Genomic DNA, 16860 nt, shown 5'->3' with positions numbered 1-16860 from the left:
ATGAATAAATAAATAATTACCTGCTCTGGTAAACTCCTTAAAAAGAGTGGCTAAAGCCTTTCTCTTCCTTAAGTTGATGTGCTTAGCTTCAGACTTTTGTTTTTCTTTATCTTCATGCTAAAAATAAGAAGTGAATAACAGCATTTTAATATACCGGACCAAAATAAAATATATGCGAGATCACGTCCACATAAAAGGTTCATCTTGAATCCAATACAATTAGAGAATTCATATTACTATTTTGTTGACAGCGTTCTCAATAAGAAGAATGTTAATGTCGGACCTCTCACCCATAAAACTGTAATGGCTAAAAACTAACCTTGGTAACATCTAGGGCCTGGAGATCATGTATTGTGGTTACAACAGAAGTGGTGAACTCTTCCAATGATGCTGTCAGGCGTTTGTATGGAGACTCACGGAAGATGCGTTTACACAGCTTACTCATGCGTGTAAATAGGAACGGGAGCCTACTCTGTAAACTAGGCTGGTCACCTGTATGTAAATGATCTTGATACGGCAGATTGAAGTATACCTGGTGAAAGAGAATCAAAATTAATGTGTTAAATTCAGAAGTAAATACAGTTTTATTTTAGTATATTATAGTACAGTTAAATTAATTCACACTGATTGGTTAATAGTTAAAACCATGCCCTGCTATTGGTCAATATTCTTTAATTCAAAGTACCTTCAGATTTTCGGGTGAGATGTAATTTGCTTTGGTTGTCATAGTTGTCTCCATTTCTTTTGGAATATTTTCATCAGAAAATGCTGATCTAGCAAGACTGTTTAGGGACGTCTGTAAAACAAGGTCAACAAATTAAATCTTTAAACATAAGAGAAAGCTAACTATATGCAATTTAAAATAATGCAAAAAAATGTATCTCAGTTTAGTTTAGTTTAGTTATAATGGGAAAGTTTAGGCGAATGCCTTTTTAACCCCATATCAACTACATTGTGTCGATGCGATTCTTGAAGGTGTTAGTGGTCTCAGAATTAACAACGTCAGCTGATAAACTGTTCCAATGGTTTATTACTCGTTGCGAGAAGGTATGTCTTCTACAGTGCAATCCTTTATGGAAAATAGGCTTGAAAAATCTCAGGTGATGTCCTCGAGTAATTCGGCTAATGTTACTTCTCATTTGGAAAAAGTCATCCTTGGCTACACCCTCGAAATCTTTAACAATTTTATATGCTTCAATCAGGTCACCTCGAATTCTTCTGTCGTACAAGGTTGTTAGGCCAAGAAGCTTTAGTCGATCTTCATATGAATATGAACGGATACATGGAACTAATTTAGTCGCACAACGTTGTACTCTTTCAATTACATTTATGTCCTTTTGAAGATACGGATTCCATACTTGAACACAAAATTCGAGATGAGGGCGTACATAATGCTTGTAGATGACGTTAAAACAATCCTTATCCATATATACGAAAGTCCTTCTGATGCTTCTTAAACAGTTCATGGCCCGCTGAGATACTTTGGCGCAGTGTTGGCTTGGTTTACAGTCATTAGTAATTAGTACTCCTAGGTCCTTTATTTTCTCAACTGTTTCCAGTTCAACTTCATTTATTAGGTATTTAAAATGAACATTTGAATGTCCGAAGTGCATCACCCTACATTTGCTTTTATTAAAAGCTAACATCCATTCTTTACTCCACTGCAGTGCATTGTTTAAAGATTCTTGTAATAATTGTCCATCATTTCTGTTAACTATTGAGTAGATCTTTGTATCATCAGCAAATAGCTTTATATGACTAGACACATACTTTGGTAGGTCATTTATATATAATGCAAACAATGTAGGGCCCAAAGATGTTAAATGTGCTCTCCCTGCCTCAGCACTAAGGCCCTGCCACAGCCTTTTGGGGTCGTTTCCAGCACCTCACCAGATGCATTGATGTTGTCGCCTCATGATGTGTAGTGGAAAGGGGGACGTATAATTCTGTGAACCCCAAACACAGTGGTCGCATGCCTTTAACTCTATTTCACCGACCAGCGTGGGAATCGAACCCACGACATACGTGTTGTCAACACGACGCTCAGGCGACTGAGCTAACTGATCAATTCAATCCTCAACAAAAGATTAATTCATTTGCATATTCACCTGGAATTTTTTGCTAAATTTGTGCAATGTTTTGTGTGTTTTGGCTACAGCCTCCTTCATTGCCCAGAAGTTGATGTCATTCCATTTTGCAATCTTTACAAAATCCTGAGAAAAAAATAACACACATTTTGCTCACTCAGATGTAAGAGGTGGGTTTGTTTACAGTCTAATTAAATAAATAATATATATTTCTCCAAGTCGAATATGTACAATTAATTTTACTTTCCAAATTCATATACTTTACCTTTAATTCCTTCTCAATTGATTTCTTTTGTTTCTCTACTTCAGTTTGTACAGCTACTAAGAACTGCTGATAGAACTTGTAGACATTCCAAAGGGCATTTATCATTTCAACTGAAATTGAAACAAATCAAATAAAGAAAAGTGTGCCCAATTCATATTAATTCCTCATCGGATCATGACAACATACATAACCGAAGTATACCAAGTACAATATTGTAAACTTAAATTTGTTCCTTGTCAATGATATTAGGTAATTAATTATCAATATATTACTAACCTCTTTTATCCGTATTGGAATGATGAACAACTTGACAATGAAACGCCAGCAACATGTTCAACCTAGACTCAAAATCTCCAATTGTTGCTCCTTCCATGAACTGCTGAAGAGTTCTTACAACATCTTGTATCCCAGAAGGCTTTGGAACATCCTGATCAGTTGAAAGGTCATCCAAGTCAAGTGACAAGAATGACTGAATGAGTTGGTAAAGATGGAACCACCACTTGGAAGACATCTCTGATGCGGTGTAAGTTACAGTTTCTAGACAGGACTCCCACGACCTATATTTAAGAATGGTAAAATGATTAAAATAAGCAAAAACATTGAGAGAAAGGTTATATCAGTAAGGAAGAAAAACACACTGTTGCTACCCCAAAACTTTCAATATAATACTATCATTTGTGCCCATACTTTAATTCTAGTTTTCGCCATTGTATGATCATGTGTGTGATGCTCTCCAGGTGATCTTGTAACGATACAGATTTACTTGCATTTCTTTCCCATTCCTAAAATAAAAATGAAAAATCTGAAAACTTCAAAACAAATCTATATGGTTCCTTACCTGGTTTCTGGAAAGTCTGGTAAAAGAATGTATTTTTAATGGAAAGAAAGAATTTGTGACCTTTTGGACTCAAGTAAAGTCTTGTATTGGGAGAGATTTCAGTTGTAGAGAGTCTGGTATTGGGAGAGTTGATTGTATTTGTTTTATAGTTAATATTATTTATATAAGTCAAACAAAAGTTCCTGGTACAATCTTTCCATTCTTACCTGAGCTTTTTCTAATAAAAGTTCCAGTCCAGATGCAAATTTCATTAACGGTGACGTTACAGGAAATGACAGAATTCGTCTTATAACCAATATCAACTACAAGAAATATTTAATTTTGATTAAAGTATCTTCATTTAACTAAATTTCAGGTGTATAAATGGGAACCCGATTTGATCAAGACAAAACTTTGCGCTGATTACTAGCTGCATTATGGGAGTATGTTTCCATACGTGTTTGATCCCAAAAAATGACTGGGGTAATAATGTTTAGCGCTTAGATGTTTCACAACATTAGGCACTATATAAATCCACGATATTATTATTATTATAACATTGGGAATATTTATGTAAGTGATATGCAAGTAAATGTAGTATATATTTGTAAAAACATACTTAAAATGGATTTTGGTATCATAATAAGTAACACATTTAGTTGATACTAGCTCTTAGAAAATACCTGTTTAAGAATGGGATGATCCGGCCATTCATCCAACAGCTCTTTGATACGCACTGTTAACTTGTCCAGGATTGGTCTACACTGGACGACTTCGGACACATAAGCATCATGGTATATATCAAATGGTTTTGTACCAGTCTTTGTCATCTTCTCAACTGGTGCTTCTGAGTTGATTTCTGCTAGGACTAGTCCATTTTGAAATAGGTGAGACCCAAAGAGTTTTGCATCTATAGTTGGATCTATAAATATATATGTAACAACTAAATGAAATCGCATCAATCAAGATGGCAACAAGCACAAAACCTTCAAAATGACCGCTAAACTTAGCCTACCTAGTAGATCAATCTGGCCATCAAACAGACAAGTAGAGAGTTGGTAACTATGACGAAACACTTCCAAATAGTCTGACCCATTGATTACGCTGCACGATGCCTTTAGCCAATGAGTGTCAGTTGATTTGCAGAACAAACTTTGATGGATCTGTGTTAATTGATACATCTCAGATTGTGTCAGGTTGCTGCTGTTGTCATTTGTTGATTTGGGGTCTTTAATGTCTGTGGTCTTTGGTTTAGATTCTAGTGTTGGTTGTTCTGTAAGATCTGCGAAATCCTGTGAATGTAAAAACAAATAAAGACTGCCATTGCATTACCATTATGGATCTACCTCAGGCTACCATTATGGATCTACCTCAGGCTACCATAATGGAAATACCTCAGGCTACCATAATGGCTCTACCTCAGGCTACCATAATAGTTCTACCTCAGGGTACCATTATGGTTTTATCTCAGGCTACCATTATGGTTTTATCTCAAGCTACCATTATGGGTCTACCTCAGGCTACCATTATGGTTCTACCTCAGGCTACCATTATGGTTCTACGTCAGTATACCATTATGGCTCTACCTCAGGGTACCATTATGGTTCTACCTCAGGGTACCATTATGGTTCTACCTCAGGGTACCATTATGGTTCTACCTCAGGGTACCATTATGGTTCTACCTCAGGGTACCATTATGGTTCTACCTCAGGCTACCATTATGGTTCTACCTCAGGGTACCATAATGGCTCTACCTCAGGGTACCATTATGGTTCTACCTCAGACTACCATTATGGTTCTACCTCAGTGTACCATAATGGTTCTTCCTCAGGCTACTGTACTATTACAGTATAGTTCTAGTTGTGACTACCATTATAGTTGTAGCTATGACCAAGCATGTGCTTTTTCCCCATCCTGTCAAGCATGTAATACACCAGTATTGGCCTTTTAACATAATGTTTAACTTTCTCCAAATGTTAATGCCAAAAGCACTGCTACTATATCTAAGCTGAAGTTTGTTACTTCTTGTGTTATTGGTGTTCACTGTTGGAAGTGTGCCGAAATAAGAAAGATTCTAACCTGATCAAACAATGGAAACGACTGTCTTATCTCCAATTCTTCCTGCTCTTCGTCTGTGATGTCTTCACAATGAACTCTGGGTTTGAACCGGAACAAACTGGCTTCATCTTCTGCTTCTTTCTTAGCTGCTTCCTCAGCTTCTTGCCAGGAATTGACAAACCTTGATAAAATGGCTGAAAGAAGCTCCATAACAGAGGGCGACAAATAACCAGATGAAAGCGTATGGTTCTTAAGATGCAGCAGAATAATCTTCAATAACCTATAGAATAAATAATGATTTAACTTGTACAGTTATGTATAATATATACCCAATTGACATTGGTTCCACAGTACAGATTTAAGTGCACGTAAGGAAAGGTTATGAAAAAGAACTTATAATGGTAGTTGTAAATATTTAAATTAGGCAGAATAAAAAATGACAAACTAAAACATCTATTATCTTTTGATTTATCTTTTAGGTTGAAATAATCTGGATGTTATTTAGGCTTTGGACTACATACTACCCAATCCATGATGGTAATGACTCATCATACAATATACCTGTTCTTATAGCCACTCTGAGTATCAATCAGGTGTTTTGCATTACTTTCTCTGGTTAGGCTCAGTAATGTCTGCATCGTTGCTTCTTTACACAGGAATTCGGCCCTGCTACAACTGGTTAGATAGATATTGGTAGGCATAGGAAAACAAGCTAGGTTTTGCAGTAAGGTTTCCAAACAGTTGGTGTCCTAATAAATAATATATCATTTTATTAATGCATATGACAATTTCCTAAATTGCAAGTGATGCTACAAGCAGATCTTTGAACATAAAAATGTCTTGATCAATCTTTAGATCATGTGATCTCCCTAGATTTCCATAGATGTGACTAGAGAAGTGCAAGAATCTCGTAAAATAATTGATATCACATGACAGGCTCATCTTAGGGCTGTGCTTTTTGACAATGACGTCTTGTGTAAATTGCCTCCTTTTTTATATATAATTATCATTGGTTTTATACTTTTATACAAATTTTAATATTGAGAAAATGTAAATATCTTTGTAATTCAGCTAAGGCTGCGATAATGATATTGAAATAAATGAAATGAAAAAAAAAAAAGGAAGTCAAACAGAGGTCAAATTCATTTACCAGATAATTATTCATTGTTAGTGATAGTCTTCTGTACAGCCGTTCCACCGTCTCAACCATCAGTTGCATCCCGTATACCAAATGCACCACACCTGCTAAAAACGGTTGAATTAGGTCTCTGTAAAGGGGGTAGGAGTCTTCTAACTTGGCAATAAACTGATGCTGTGAGTGAAGCCAGGCTCTGCCTCGTCTTAACAAAGAATGAATGTTGGTTGAATTGTTGTGGAAAGCTGTACAAAGATCAGAATGCAAGCCCTCTATAGTCTGCTCTGAACCAATACTGGACTTGTAATGGTTTATCTCTTGTATTAGATCATTAAACTGAAAAAAAGAACATTATAATTAACGTCATACTGTATTTAAATTACATATTTTACTCAAACTAAGGTCCAGGATATTATTAAGACACTTTGATGACAAATTACATGCTGCTATTGTTTAAAAGTTCTTTACAAGAAAAGACCATTTTTATGTTTACACTCAACATATACCGAAAAATAGTGCAGTTCACAAAATAACCAGGTTGTCTTCTGTATTCTGGGAAAACTATTATTATATAATATTATTAATTATAGTTTTTTTCTTGAGGCTTCCTGGAAATAACAGTTTAATTTAAATACAATTTGATTTAGCATTTTAATTATCCAACTATGATTTAATTCAGCAAATTAAAAAGGAAAGTGGTCTGTGACCTAACCTGTGACCTTTCAGGCCTTGCTGCTGTGTGTTGAGCTAGTTTCTCTATCAACTGTTGCAGAGTGTTTAACCGTTTGTAGAGAAATCGTAGCCTAGGATGCTGCCTGTCTATACTGCTCTCATCTAGTGTTTTACCAGTGGCTAACTGCTCCTGCAGCCCTCTCACATATAATTCTCTTTCAATATCTAAGGCCTAGATAAAACAAATCCAAATATTGTTTTAAAATATATATTTGGGTACTCCTAATGTTCAGTTGTTTTAAATGCTACCAATTTTAATTTGTATTTTCAAAATGAACATGACTCATATACAGTACCTCCTTTTTAAAATGATTTAGCTTCACAGTGTGCTTCTCAGCAGGGTCAACTGGCCCACAAGGCGACAGAAGATTGGTTTGCAATGTTCCAAGATGTAGAAAACCAGAACCACGTTGCCATGCCTTCACCAAACATTCAGCTACACGCTCTTTCATTGGAGGCTCCACTCCAGAAGACATTTCCAACAAAATGTCCAAACATTTTGACATCAATGAAAGACACCTTTCCGGAAGTTTACCATCAATTTTTCTGTAAAGTTTTACCATTGGACTTCCTTCTGCAGTATTAAAAATATCTTCAAAAGATCCTTTGAATGATCTTTCATCATCTGGCGTCGACGGAATCGCAGCGACGTCATCCAAGAGTTGGTGGTACTTTGCGACTGCTTCCTCCTTCACAAATGATCTCAGAGCAATGAGAAGGTGACAGAGGTGGAGAGAGAATGATCGTAGAGCAACAGAACTGAAAGTAAATGGCAATATGTACACATATTTTGTGGCAGATAAACAGCAAAGGTAATAAAATGAAATTATTGGCCATCTGTCCTTTTAATCCTACTTTACTTCAACAATATCTTAACTATGGAGATATATGTCCTAAATTTAATTAGTTTTCCAACCTGTGTCTCTTTTTGAATTTTGCTTGTATTTTGAAATTGTACATACATTGTTGAACCTTTGTGTATATATTGAATTCTATATTTTAATATTTGAGTTATTGAATTTTATTAATTTCTATATTAGTTTTTTAAGATAACATATTTTTGTGCTGTTTGTATTTTATTGTCGAAGGCCCCAACGATTAGCTTTGCTGGATGGGCAACCCTCATGAAACATGGTTCAATAAATAAAAATAAATAAAATTGATGCTACATGCTTAACCAATATAGTATGGGTCAGGGGTCACAACAGTCTATTCGTCCAATGTATGTAAAGGAAGCTTCAAAATGTTATACCACCACCATTGTTTAAAAATAGCCTATTATTAACAACCTCATCAGGAAAAATTAACAAACAATATAAACAACAAAATATAAATTACAGAATACAAGTATACCATTATTTCTGGTTTGATTAGTTTTCTTGATAAAAATAAACCATTATATAACATTCAGTGGGTAATTAAGTAACTAATTAATCACACACAACTAACTTATTGTTTATAATAAAATAATTACTAATTTATTGTTTCTGAAGTTCAGATGAATATTATAGTTTTTATTCAATATTAGTTACTCCTGTAGGTTTTGTAAGCAATCAATATTTACTATGGAGCATTGTTGTCATATCTTTTTTCATTTTCTGTTGTTGCGTCTTGATGACAGTAAAAGACAAAAGCTAAGTTTAGAATTCACACTTCTTTTATTATACAGCATATACTGTGTATACATACAGTAATTAAAAAGTTGGTAAAATTGTTTGTTTTATTAACTTTTAGTTTCAAGGTCATATTTACTATTATTGTAAAACCATTCCATTGATTCGCGATTTCGACAATATAGGAAGAAATTACACGTGTTAACCAACGAGCAAAACGGATTCACCGACAATGTTAAGTATTGGAAAACGGGGTTTTTTTTCCAGCAAATTTTTCATTTTTCCTAGGTTTTTTTTATGTAATCACTTTTAATTAAAGATATTTTTGTTGAATATGCCATTTTTAAAGACCCCTTCCCTGCAATTTTGGACGTTTTTTGGAAAAAAATACATATATATCACTTTAAAAACATTAAACCATGTCATTCCTTTTCTTAAATGTACGTTTTATGGTAAATTATGATAAAAAGTGAGAAACTATGCACTACCTAAGTAGCTCGCAACGGTCTTAGGCCTAGCCTAGCTAGGCTTAGTTTTGTAGGCCTAGCTGGTAAACATTGGTAACGTACGAACATCATACGCTAGCTATATACCTAGCCTGACGTTGTATAGTTGCTGCATTAATTGTCTTTCTATTTTTGCCAGACCAGTTGATACAAATTGGGGAAAACCCGGTAATTTCGCTGAAAAGTTAAGAGTCTTCCATTTCACATTTTTAACCGTTTAAAGACGAAAAAAGTTATCGCAATAGGACCATATAGTATTATTTTTAAATTAAATATAGTTTGTGATCTTAAATTAGATCTTAAAAACGTAGGGAAGGGGGCTTTAATGTCACACAGTTACTGTATTCGCTTTGAATAAAAACTGGATCGAAAACAAATTATTCACCTATTTAAAGCAAAAAAATAAGTAAAATTGACTGGACGTCAATGGGTTTTTGGTTGATTTGAACAATACATCTTTAAACAGAGAAAGTGGAGCTTCATTTCAATAATTTGTAAGCCACAATAAGTATGTTACCTCTGCTGTCTCTCACCAGAAGACATCATCCCAGAGCACTCCCATAGCAGACTCTTTATGGTCGTCAGTTGTTGAGTCTTTTCTTGATACTTCCACAGAGATACAGTCCCAATTGATTTGTCGGCCATGTTGGCAGCACTGGTAAATTTTTCAGGTCCAAGTAATTTAAATAAGCAGCTAGACAGGATTGGTGAATGTAAAAGGCTTCTCCCCTAAAATTCATTATTTTGAGATTAATTTGCATTGTAAGTATTTTTGTGAATTTTGGGTGAAATTACTATCAGAAGTGGTACTATTAGAGTAGTGGGTTACTATTACTAATCTTAAATTAGGCACCTGAAAATAGTAACACACCCAACATTTTCGGTCAGCAACTCATAGCAAAATAATAAAACTGTACGAATAAACAAATTTGGTTGAACTCAAAAACACTTAATCTTCTCCCACTCCCGAGATCAACATGCATTATCTCCTTATTTCAAAATATTAGTGCATCAAAAACAACCAATCATTTTGTCAATAATTTTGTGACTCGAATAGTAACCCCTATGGGTTATTGTTAGAAGGGGGTTATTGTTAGAAGGGAGGTTACTATTAGAGTAGTGGGTTATTATTTGAAGATTTACGGTACTGTAGTATTAAGGGTAGCTCTCGTTTTAGTTTTTCTAGTGTTGTATAAATTGGATCAATTTAACAAAATATTTATTCTAGTTATGCAGTCAATGAAAGCCGTCGGCAAAACTAAAAAGGGGATTATTTTAAAACCCTCATTCTGCCTCTTCTGCAGTCAAAAAATAAGTAAATTATAATTTATTGGATTTTTAACAAAATCCCCATATTTACTTTAAACCACAATTCCTCTGCCATTTCATCCTCATGTTCCCCTAATCTCCATGACAACCACATATTAACTTGGGTGGTAGATGCCTGCCAGATTGCATTCTGGGTAAAGTGCATGTAGGCTTGCGAGATTCTTGGAGCAAGTAGATTGTAATCTCGGTCTGTTGTGCACATGTATTGTAGTAGCATTTGCTGGGTTGGTGTGGCGAGGCCGGGTTCAGTATTGTAGTCTAGTAGACATTCGAGTTCACCATCATACCTAAATATACAGTACAATAAATTATATTTAGGGTATAAAGTGGTTATAAATATGGTTAGAAATTGCGCACTTCAAGCAATGACCATGTTCAGATTCAAGAATTGATCAAGGTTTTTATTTTATCAATAGATTTTTTTCTATGACTCCATATGAATAATCTGCTACCGTGGAATTTGATGCAACGACTGGATTCTCTAGGCCGGGAGAAGTGCAATTCTGAGCTATAATACCAGCAGATTTGCACCCCTCAAGACCTAAAGAACTGCTTAGCCAGTTCACTGTATTCCACCCTCTGCAATTCAATTCTTAAGACCACTCAGCATAACTGTACTTAGCAACAGTTGATTGTAACCCTAATTCTTTAAACCAGTCGGCATAACTGTAGCATTGGTTGATTGTAGCTCTAATTCTTTAAACCTCTCAGCATTACTGTAGCATTGGTTGATTGCAGCCCTAATTCTTTAAACCACTCGGAATAACTGTAGCATTGGTTGATTGCAGCCACAATTCTGAAGGCCAGGTCCAGTGCAATACTTATCTAATTAGTATTGGCAAAAGACATGACCTCCAGAACTAGCAGCAGTGGCAGTAGATTTAGTAGGTAGAAGAGAGGCCTATAAGTCACAGGCCATGAAAAGTGCAATACTTGGTAGAAATTTCAGTACTGGCACCCATCATGACCTGCAACTCAATAGACAGGACTTGTTGAGCATGGCTTCCATGGCGTTAAAGACTCCGAAAATTCTTCAATTGCATGATCTTAAGAATAGTTAATGCTAAATAACAGGATAATTCAGAGAACAGTTAGTGTTGAGGGCGATACCAGATGATTTTTAAGCCCTTTCTACACTATCAAAAAGTATAATGTGCCCAAATATGGTAGTGATACGACATCAACACATTTTTTTTGTCGCATAAAGTTTGATAGTGTAGACCCAGCTTAAAAAGGTAAATCACATACCAATATGTATGTAAATGGGAAAAACAAGGGCAAGGAAACTGTAACAGGGAACCCTCAAGAGGCATCTTAAGGCCAAAGTCATAAATCAAAGACACTAACTTAGCAGGTACACCTGTGATAACCTCATCAAATACACCACACAGCAAATACTGCTCAGCTATATTCACAAGATGCTGAGTAATTGGCAACAGCTCCACAATTGCTTCCATCCTACCATGCATGTCGGTAATATCTGGTCTTTTCACTTCCATAGGGATATCCACTGCCATAGCTTCTGGTGGTCTTTCATACAAAGAAAAGTTTACCAGGTGCGCTTCTAATTGGTCGAGTTCATCAAGAATATCATCATCTGCAAAATAAGTTTGAAATCGAAATGTTAAATGGAAGCTTTCTTTATTGGGTCATAAAAATTTGTTGAGTTAAACAACTTTGGGAAATTTAAATGAACTTTATAAACAAGTTAATTCCTTTACCCACATTTTTGTGTTGTGCTTTAAGGAGAACGATAGCTTTTTATGATTTCCTAAACGCAAGATATTAATAAAGATATATTGGTTATTGTTTATTATTTACCATTTATCTGGCTGTGATTCAATTGCTCAACTTTCTGTAACAATTCAACCACTTTGCTGAATGTACTGCCATGATCTTGTATGAGAAACGCCACGCATGCATCGAATGCCTTCCTCCCTGAACTGGTGTGCAGATTCCTCGACAAATGCTGTAGGTCCATACACTTTACGAGTACACCAAGACGCTGCGCCGATTCAGCAACTCGAGTAGAACTATACGGAACAACATGTCCGAATGAGTGCCATATGCCGACGAAGTTGCGAGAACTTTCATCTTCACGACCGATTTGTTGGTGGATACGACTTGCGATAACTTCAAATTCCTTGGGTAACCTAAGAAAGAGTAAATTAAATTGATGAATAAATAAATAAATTGATCATTTCATAGTTATATAAAATATCTTTTATTGCAGTTCAAAATTTATCCAATGTAACACGAGGGAACCTAGTGAAAAAAAATACAAGCCAAGGAAAACTTATAAAGTAAAGTGGCATGAAATTAAAGTAGTTTTAAGTAGCTATAAATCACTACATTCTTTAGCTATTCAAAAGCTAAGCATTCAACAGTAATTACCAAGGCTGTGACCTGACCCAAGAATAACAGCCCGAGGCAAACAAGAGCAATGTCCTAGGATTTCAGTCTAGCTTGAAAAAATACCTGTTGCTTAGTTTTAAACTACTTGTGAACAGGTTGGAAATATAAGTGATTGAATTAAAGGAATAAGGTATTATAAATATATAAATAAATATACACCACAACACAATACCACACCCAATCACACACCCAATCTACTGAACTGTAGTAAGCTACAAAAAAACAAGTTAAAGAAAGTTAAAAATACAAAATGTCTAAGCCTTCAATAAAGTTGAAAAGGTACAGTAGTTAGCTATAGTTATACTAAACAAGCAAGGCCCAACACTAGCAGAAAGTGTACAATATAAGAAGCAAGCAAACACAATTAAATTCAACTGCAGGCCTAGGAATACCTGTTGCCCTTTGAAGTGACAATCCCTGTAGTACTGTGCTAAGCCTTATCTTATCAGCCATGGCCTAGCCTACATTCCAATGCAAATACCTAATCTGCAACACTAGAACCTCTTCACATGAAACCAACCAACTGAATGCCTCCCTTGTGCTCAAGTTGACTGATATTGTAAGCTTACACTGGCCAATCAGATTGCACCATTCATATGCAAATGAGCAAGCCTAGCCTTGGTTACATAATAGTTAATAAAGAACATACATACTTCTTTCTTGGAATGTGATATGGTTGCATTAACAATTAGCTTAATTAAATTCAGATCAGCTTACATATGGCCTGGAATAAATAGTTAATTTCTATTAACAATGAAGCCTTATGTTTTTAACATATTTAATTCTAAACAAATATCCTCTCTAAAATTTCTCTCTCTATAGCTTTCTAAAATGAGAAATAAATAATAAATAAAATAGTTGATATTTATTATTATAATATTTTTTAAATATCTTATTTTCAGATCATATTCACTTTTCAAGCATACTGTTAATAAAATGTAGCTCTTGCATAAAATTTGGGTTATTTTTTTGTACAAATGTCCAAATTTATCGCACTTTTATTTTAATTTATCATAAGAACAATATTCTACAATAGTCAGTTTTTAATAAAAGCGACCTCCATTTGACATCAAATTATTAATCGCTTGAAATGTTGATATGTGAAGAGTATGCAAATAATATAGTATGCATATAACTTTTTATTACCTTATCTTAAAGACTATCAACAAGCTAACAAAGAATATTTGACCTTTCTCAACCCATAATTGGAAATAGAAAAGAAAAAGCTTTTTTATATACACAAGAACCAAGATTTATAATACATTTATTCTTAGGCACAAATATCATGTATATGTATTTTTCAATATTTTAACTTAATATGTTTGTATGTTAAAATTAAGTTTTATACAATTTTAACTCCCATTTCTATTGCATGTAATCATGTTCTTGTATTTTCTAAATAAAATAGGGTTGGTACACTATAATGTCTAACTAGCATCTCTTGTTAATAATAATAATAATAATAATAATAATATTTATTCGGCAAAAGTTCATAAAGTACATTTTACAATTCATCTTGCCAGGAGCAAGTAATAGGCATGAGCCCAAACAGAAAACTGCTCTTACTCCATCATTACTTATAAAATACAAAAATAACAAAACTAAGTAGCACAAATTAAGTCAAAATAAAACAAAACAAAACAAAGTTATAATGAGATACACCAATTGTTCTTCCATTATATTCATTTTCTCTTATAATTTTTTCTCTTGTAATTTTTCTTGTATAACGTTATTAAAGATTTTGACAAAATAAATTAATAAATGTTTTAAAGAATAAATAAATGTTTTAAAAGTTAAATTAATGTTTATGCATGTGTTTAAATGAAATTTGATTACATTTCCCATGGCAACACATTATTGCATTAAACACAAAATATCAACACTAAATTCTATTTAAAGAAAAAAATTAATTACACCATCAACAATTGAATGAATACTATATATGGCGTAGTATTTGCTGTGGTACTTGAATAGGTTTATAATCACACTGTTTACTATTGTCAGTGAAGCTCAAATACTACTCTTTTAGCATGTATTAAATTGTATACCTGTCTATTTATATTCGTACTCTAAATTAATATTGTTTTGTAATGGAAAACACATTTTCAAAACTGTATCTACAAAACAAGCCTTATTTTTGTGACCTTTGTGATGTAAGATACATAATCTTCTTTATTGTATCAAACAAAAAACAATTTAATACAAAAGGTAGCCAAGATATAGCCGAAGCTAATCAAGCTTGGTACCTTTTATCTTAACTAACTTAAACTACAAAATTAACAAATAACAGAACTTAAAAGAAAATAAAAATTTGATAACGTCAAAAACAAAACAAAAAATGTTGAATAATAAATAAATAACATGTATATACAGTAAATAGTATTTCTTCATACTTGAATTGTGCCACTGATAATAAATTATTATTATTACAAGGTGTGGCCTGAAATCTGCTTGGAATTCAGTCAATATCTTTTTAAAATAACAAATTGTCAGCAAATCCTTATTGAAATGTGGGAATTGTTTTAGGTTTTGTCATGTTTTTAGCCCACTCGCATCATTTGATATGTATTTTACTAGCCCGCTATGTTTTATATGTGGACAATTAATTGTAGTACCTGGCCTAGTGCTAAATGTTTACTAGCCCACTGGGATAGTTACCTATATATTTCAGCCTAGTACTCATTGTTTAGTTAACCCATCGGGTTAGTTAGGCCCTGTTCAGACCCATGGCGTTGACCGTTTCTTTCAGCGTACGACGCTAAAAGAATGCGTGTCTGAACAGTTGGGGATTAGCGTACAACGCGTCGTACAACGGTTGTAGCGTTGTAGTGGAAAACGGTTGATAATACCGTTTTAGCGTACGACACTACTGTAATTCAACGTTGTATCCAATCAGAACTAGAAACAACCTGAATGACGCACTTCCGTAACAATAATCGTACACTATGGTCTAACGCCATGCGTCTGAACATAGCCATAGCTGTATATTTTACTAGCCCTCATCTTCAACACAAACACAGTTCATCAGTATCTAGAAATCAATGTGTTTTACTTCAAATTGAAATTGTTTCTGCTTACCATAGTAAAACACTTTCCTTAAACTAAATATTTTTTACAATAAAAATCTAACATTTCTCCCGTTTCATCCTCAGTAAATATTGTCTAGAATAAAGTGGTGTTTTAATTCCCGAGATCCACAATTAAAATTATTTCAATACATACTTAAATTATTGGTTTTTTTAATCAACACAACAGGAAAGCAACAATTCACTGTTCATAATAACTTATTTGGAATTAACAACTTAAAAGGGAATTATTGTTATTACATAACAAATAAACAATTGTTACAGATTTGAAAACTCAGCTTTTGTTTATTTACACACATTTTACACTTCCTGTTTTGGGATTTAATTATTCTGTCTTTATCTCTGAATGTGGAAAAAGCAAAATTATTAGACATTGGTTTTTAGTAAACATTCTTTGTAGAACGCACGTTGAAATGTACCACTGTTACAAAAGTGTATGTTCAATAAATTATTATTAGACAAAACATAATTTACAGTAAAATTACACAAAAATACAGGCCTATACATTAACAATGTTTTACTATAGCTTAGCACTTTCTGGCTATTTTTGTTTTTTCTTGAAAAATACTTTCTGTGCCAAACTATAATATATTGACATTTGTTTTTAAATAATCGTGCTCAATAGGCTTTTTTTTTCTATTGACTTATTCATTTAAGTTTGCTTCATGTAGAGTATTTATTGTATCTGTTTTCTGTTTGATACCTTTAAGTGGCAACTTTCGTTGCTGTTGGTTTTGAAGAAATAAAATAAATAAATAAAATAAATGTAAAAGGCAAAATTATTAGAAAAAAAAAAAAAACGTACTTTACAGAGAAA

At 33.8% G+C, this 16860-nt stretch overlaps 1 protein-coding gene across 1 annotated transcript in view; it reads right to left on the bottom strand.

Annotated features, from left to right (window-relative positions):
• Positions 1 to 16860, bottom strand: part of LOC140055578 (midasin-like) — a 56755-nt gene that overhangs the window by 10849 nt on the left and 29046 nt on the right. Inside the window, exons 52-71 of the mRNA XM_072100914.1 lie at positions 12364 to 12695; positions 11744 to 12139; positions 11310 to 11367; positions 10574 to 10829; positions 9731 to 9942; positions 7391 to 7853; positions 7075 to 7266; positions 6378 to 6698; positions 5789 to 5976; positions 5249 to 5507; positions 4185 to 4461; positions 3853 to 4091; positions 3397 to 3492; positions 3040 to 3134; positions 2629 to 2909; positions 2353 to 2462; positions 2109 to 2213; positions 686 to 796; positions 320 to 532; positions 21 to 117 (exon numbers count right to left, since the gene is read on the bottom strand). Of these exons, the coding sequence (XP_071957015.1) occupies positions 21 to 117; positions 320 to 532; positions 686 to 796; positions 2109 to 2213; positions 2353 to 2462; positions 2629 to 2909; positions 3040 to 3134; positions 3397 to 3492; positions 3853 to 4091; positions 4185 to 4461; positions 5249 to 5507; positions 5789 to 5976; positions 6378 to 6698; positions 7075 to 7266; positions 7391 to 7853; positions 9731 to 9942; positions 10574 to 10829; positions 11310 to 11367; positions 11744 to 12139; positions 12364 to 12695 (4301 nt within the window). The remainder of the gene's footprint in view (positions 1 to 20; positions 118 to 319; positions 533 to 685; positions 797 to 2108; positions 2214 to 2352; positions 2463 to 2628; positions 2910 to 3039; positions 3135 to 3396; positions 3493 to 3852; positions 4092 to 4184; positions 4462 to 5248; positions 5508 to 5788; positions 5977 to 6377; positions 6699 to 7074; positions 7267 to 7390; positions 7854 to 9730; positions 9943 to 10573; positions 10830 to 11309; positions 11368 to 11743; positions 12140 to 12363; positions 12696 to 16860) is intronic.

Source organism: Antedon mediterranea, chromosome 7 (assembly GCF_964355755.1).
Source record: "Antedon mediterranea chromosome 7, ecAntMedi1.1, whole genome shotgun sequence".
In the NCBI taxonomy this organism is placed as follows: domain Eukaryota; kingdom Metazoa; phylum Echinodermata; class Crinoidea; order Comatulida; family Antedonidae; genus Antedon; species Antedon mediterranea.
The sequence above is the reverse complement of the archived record's forward strand: the minus strand, read 5'-3'. Positions and strand labels throughout refer to the sequence as shown.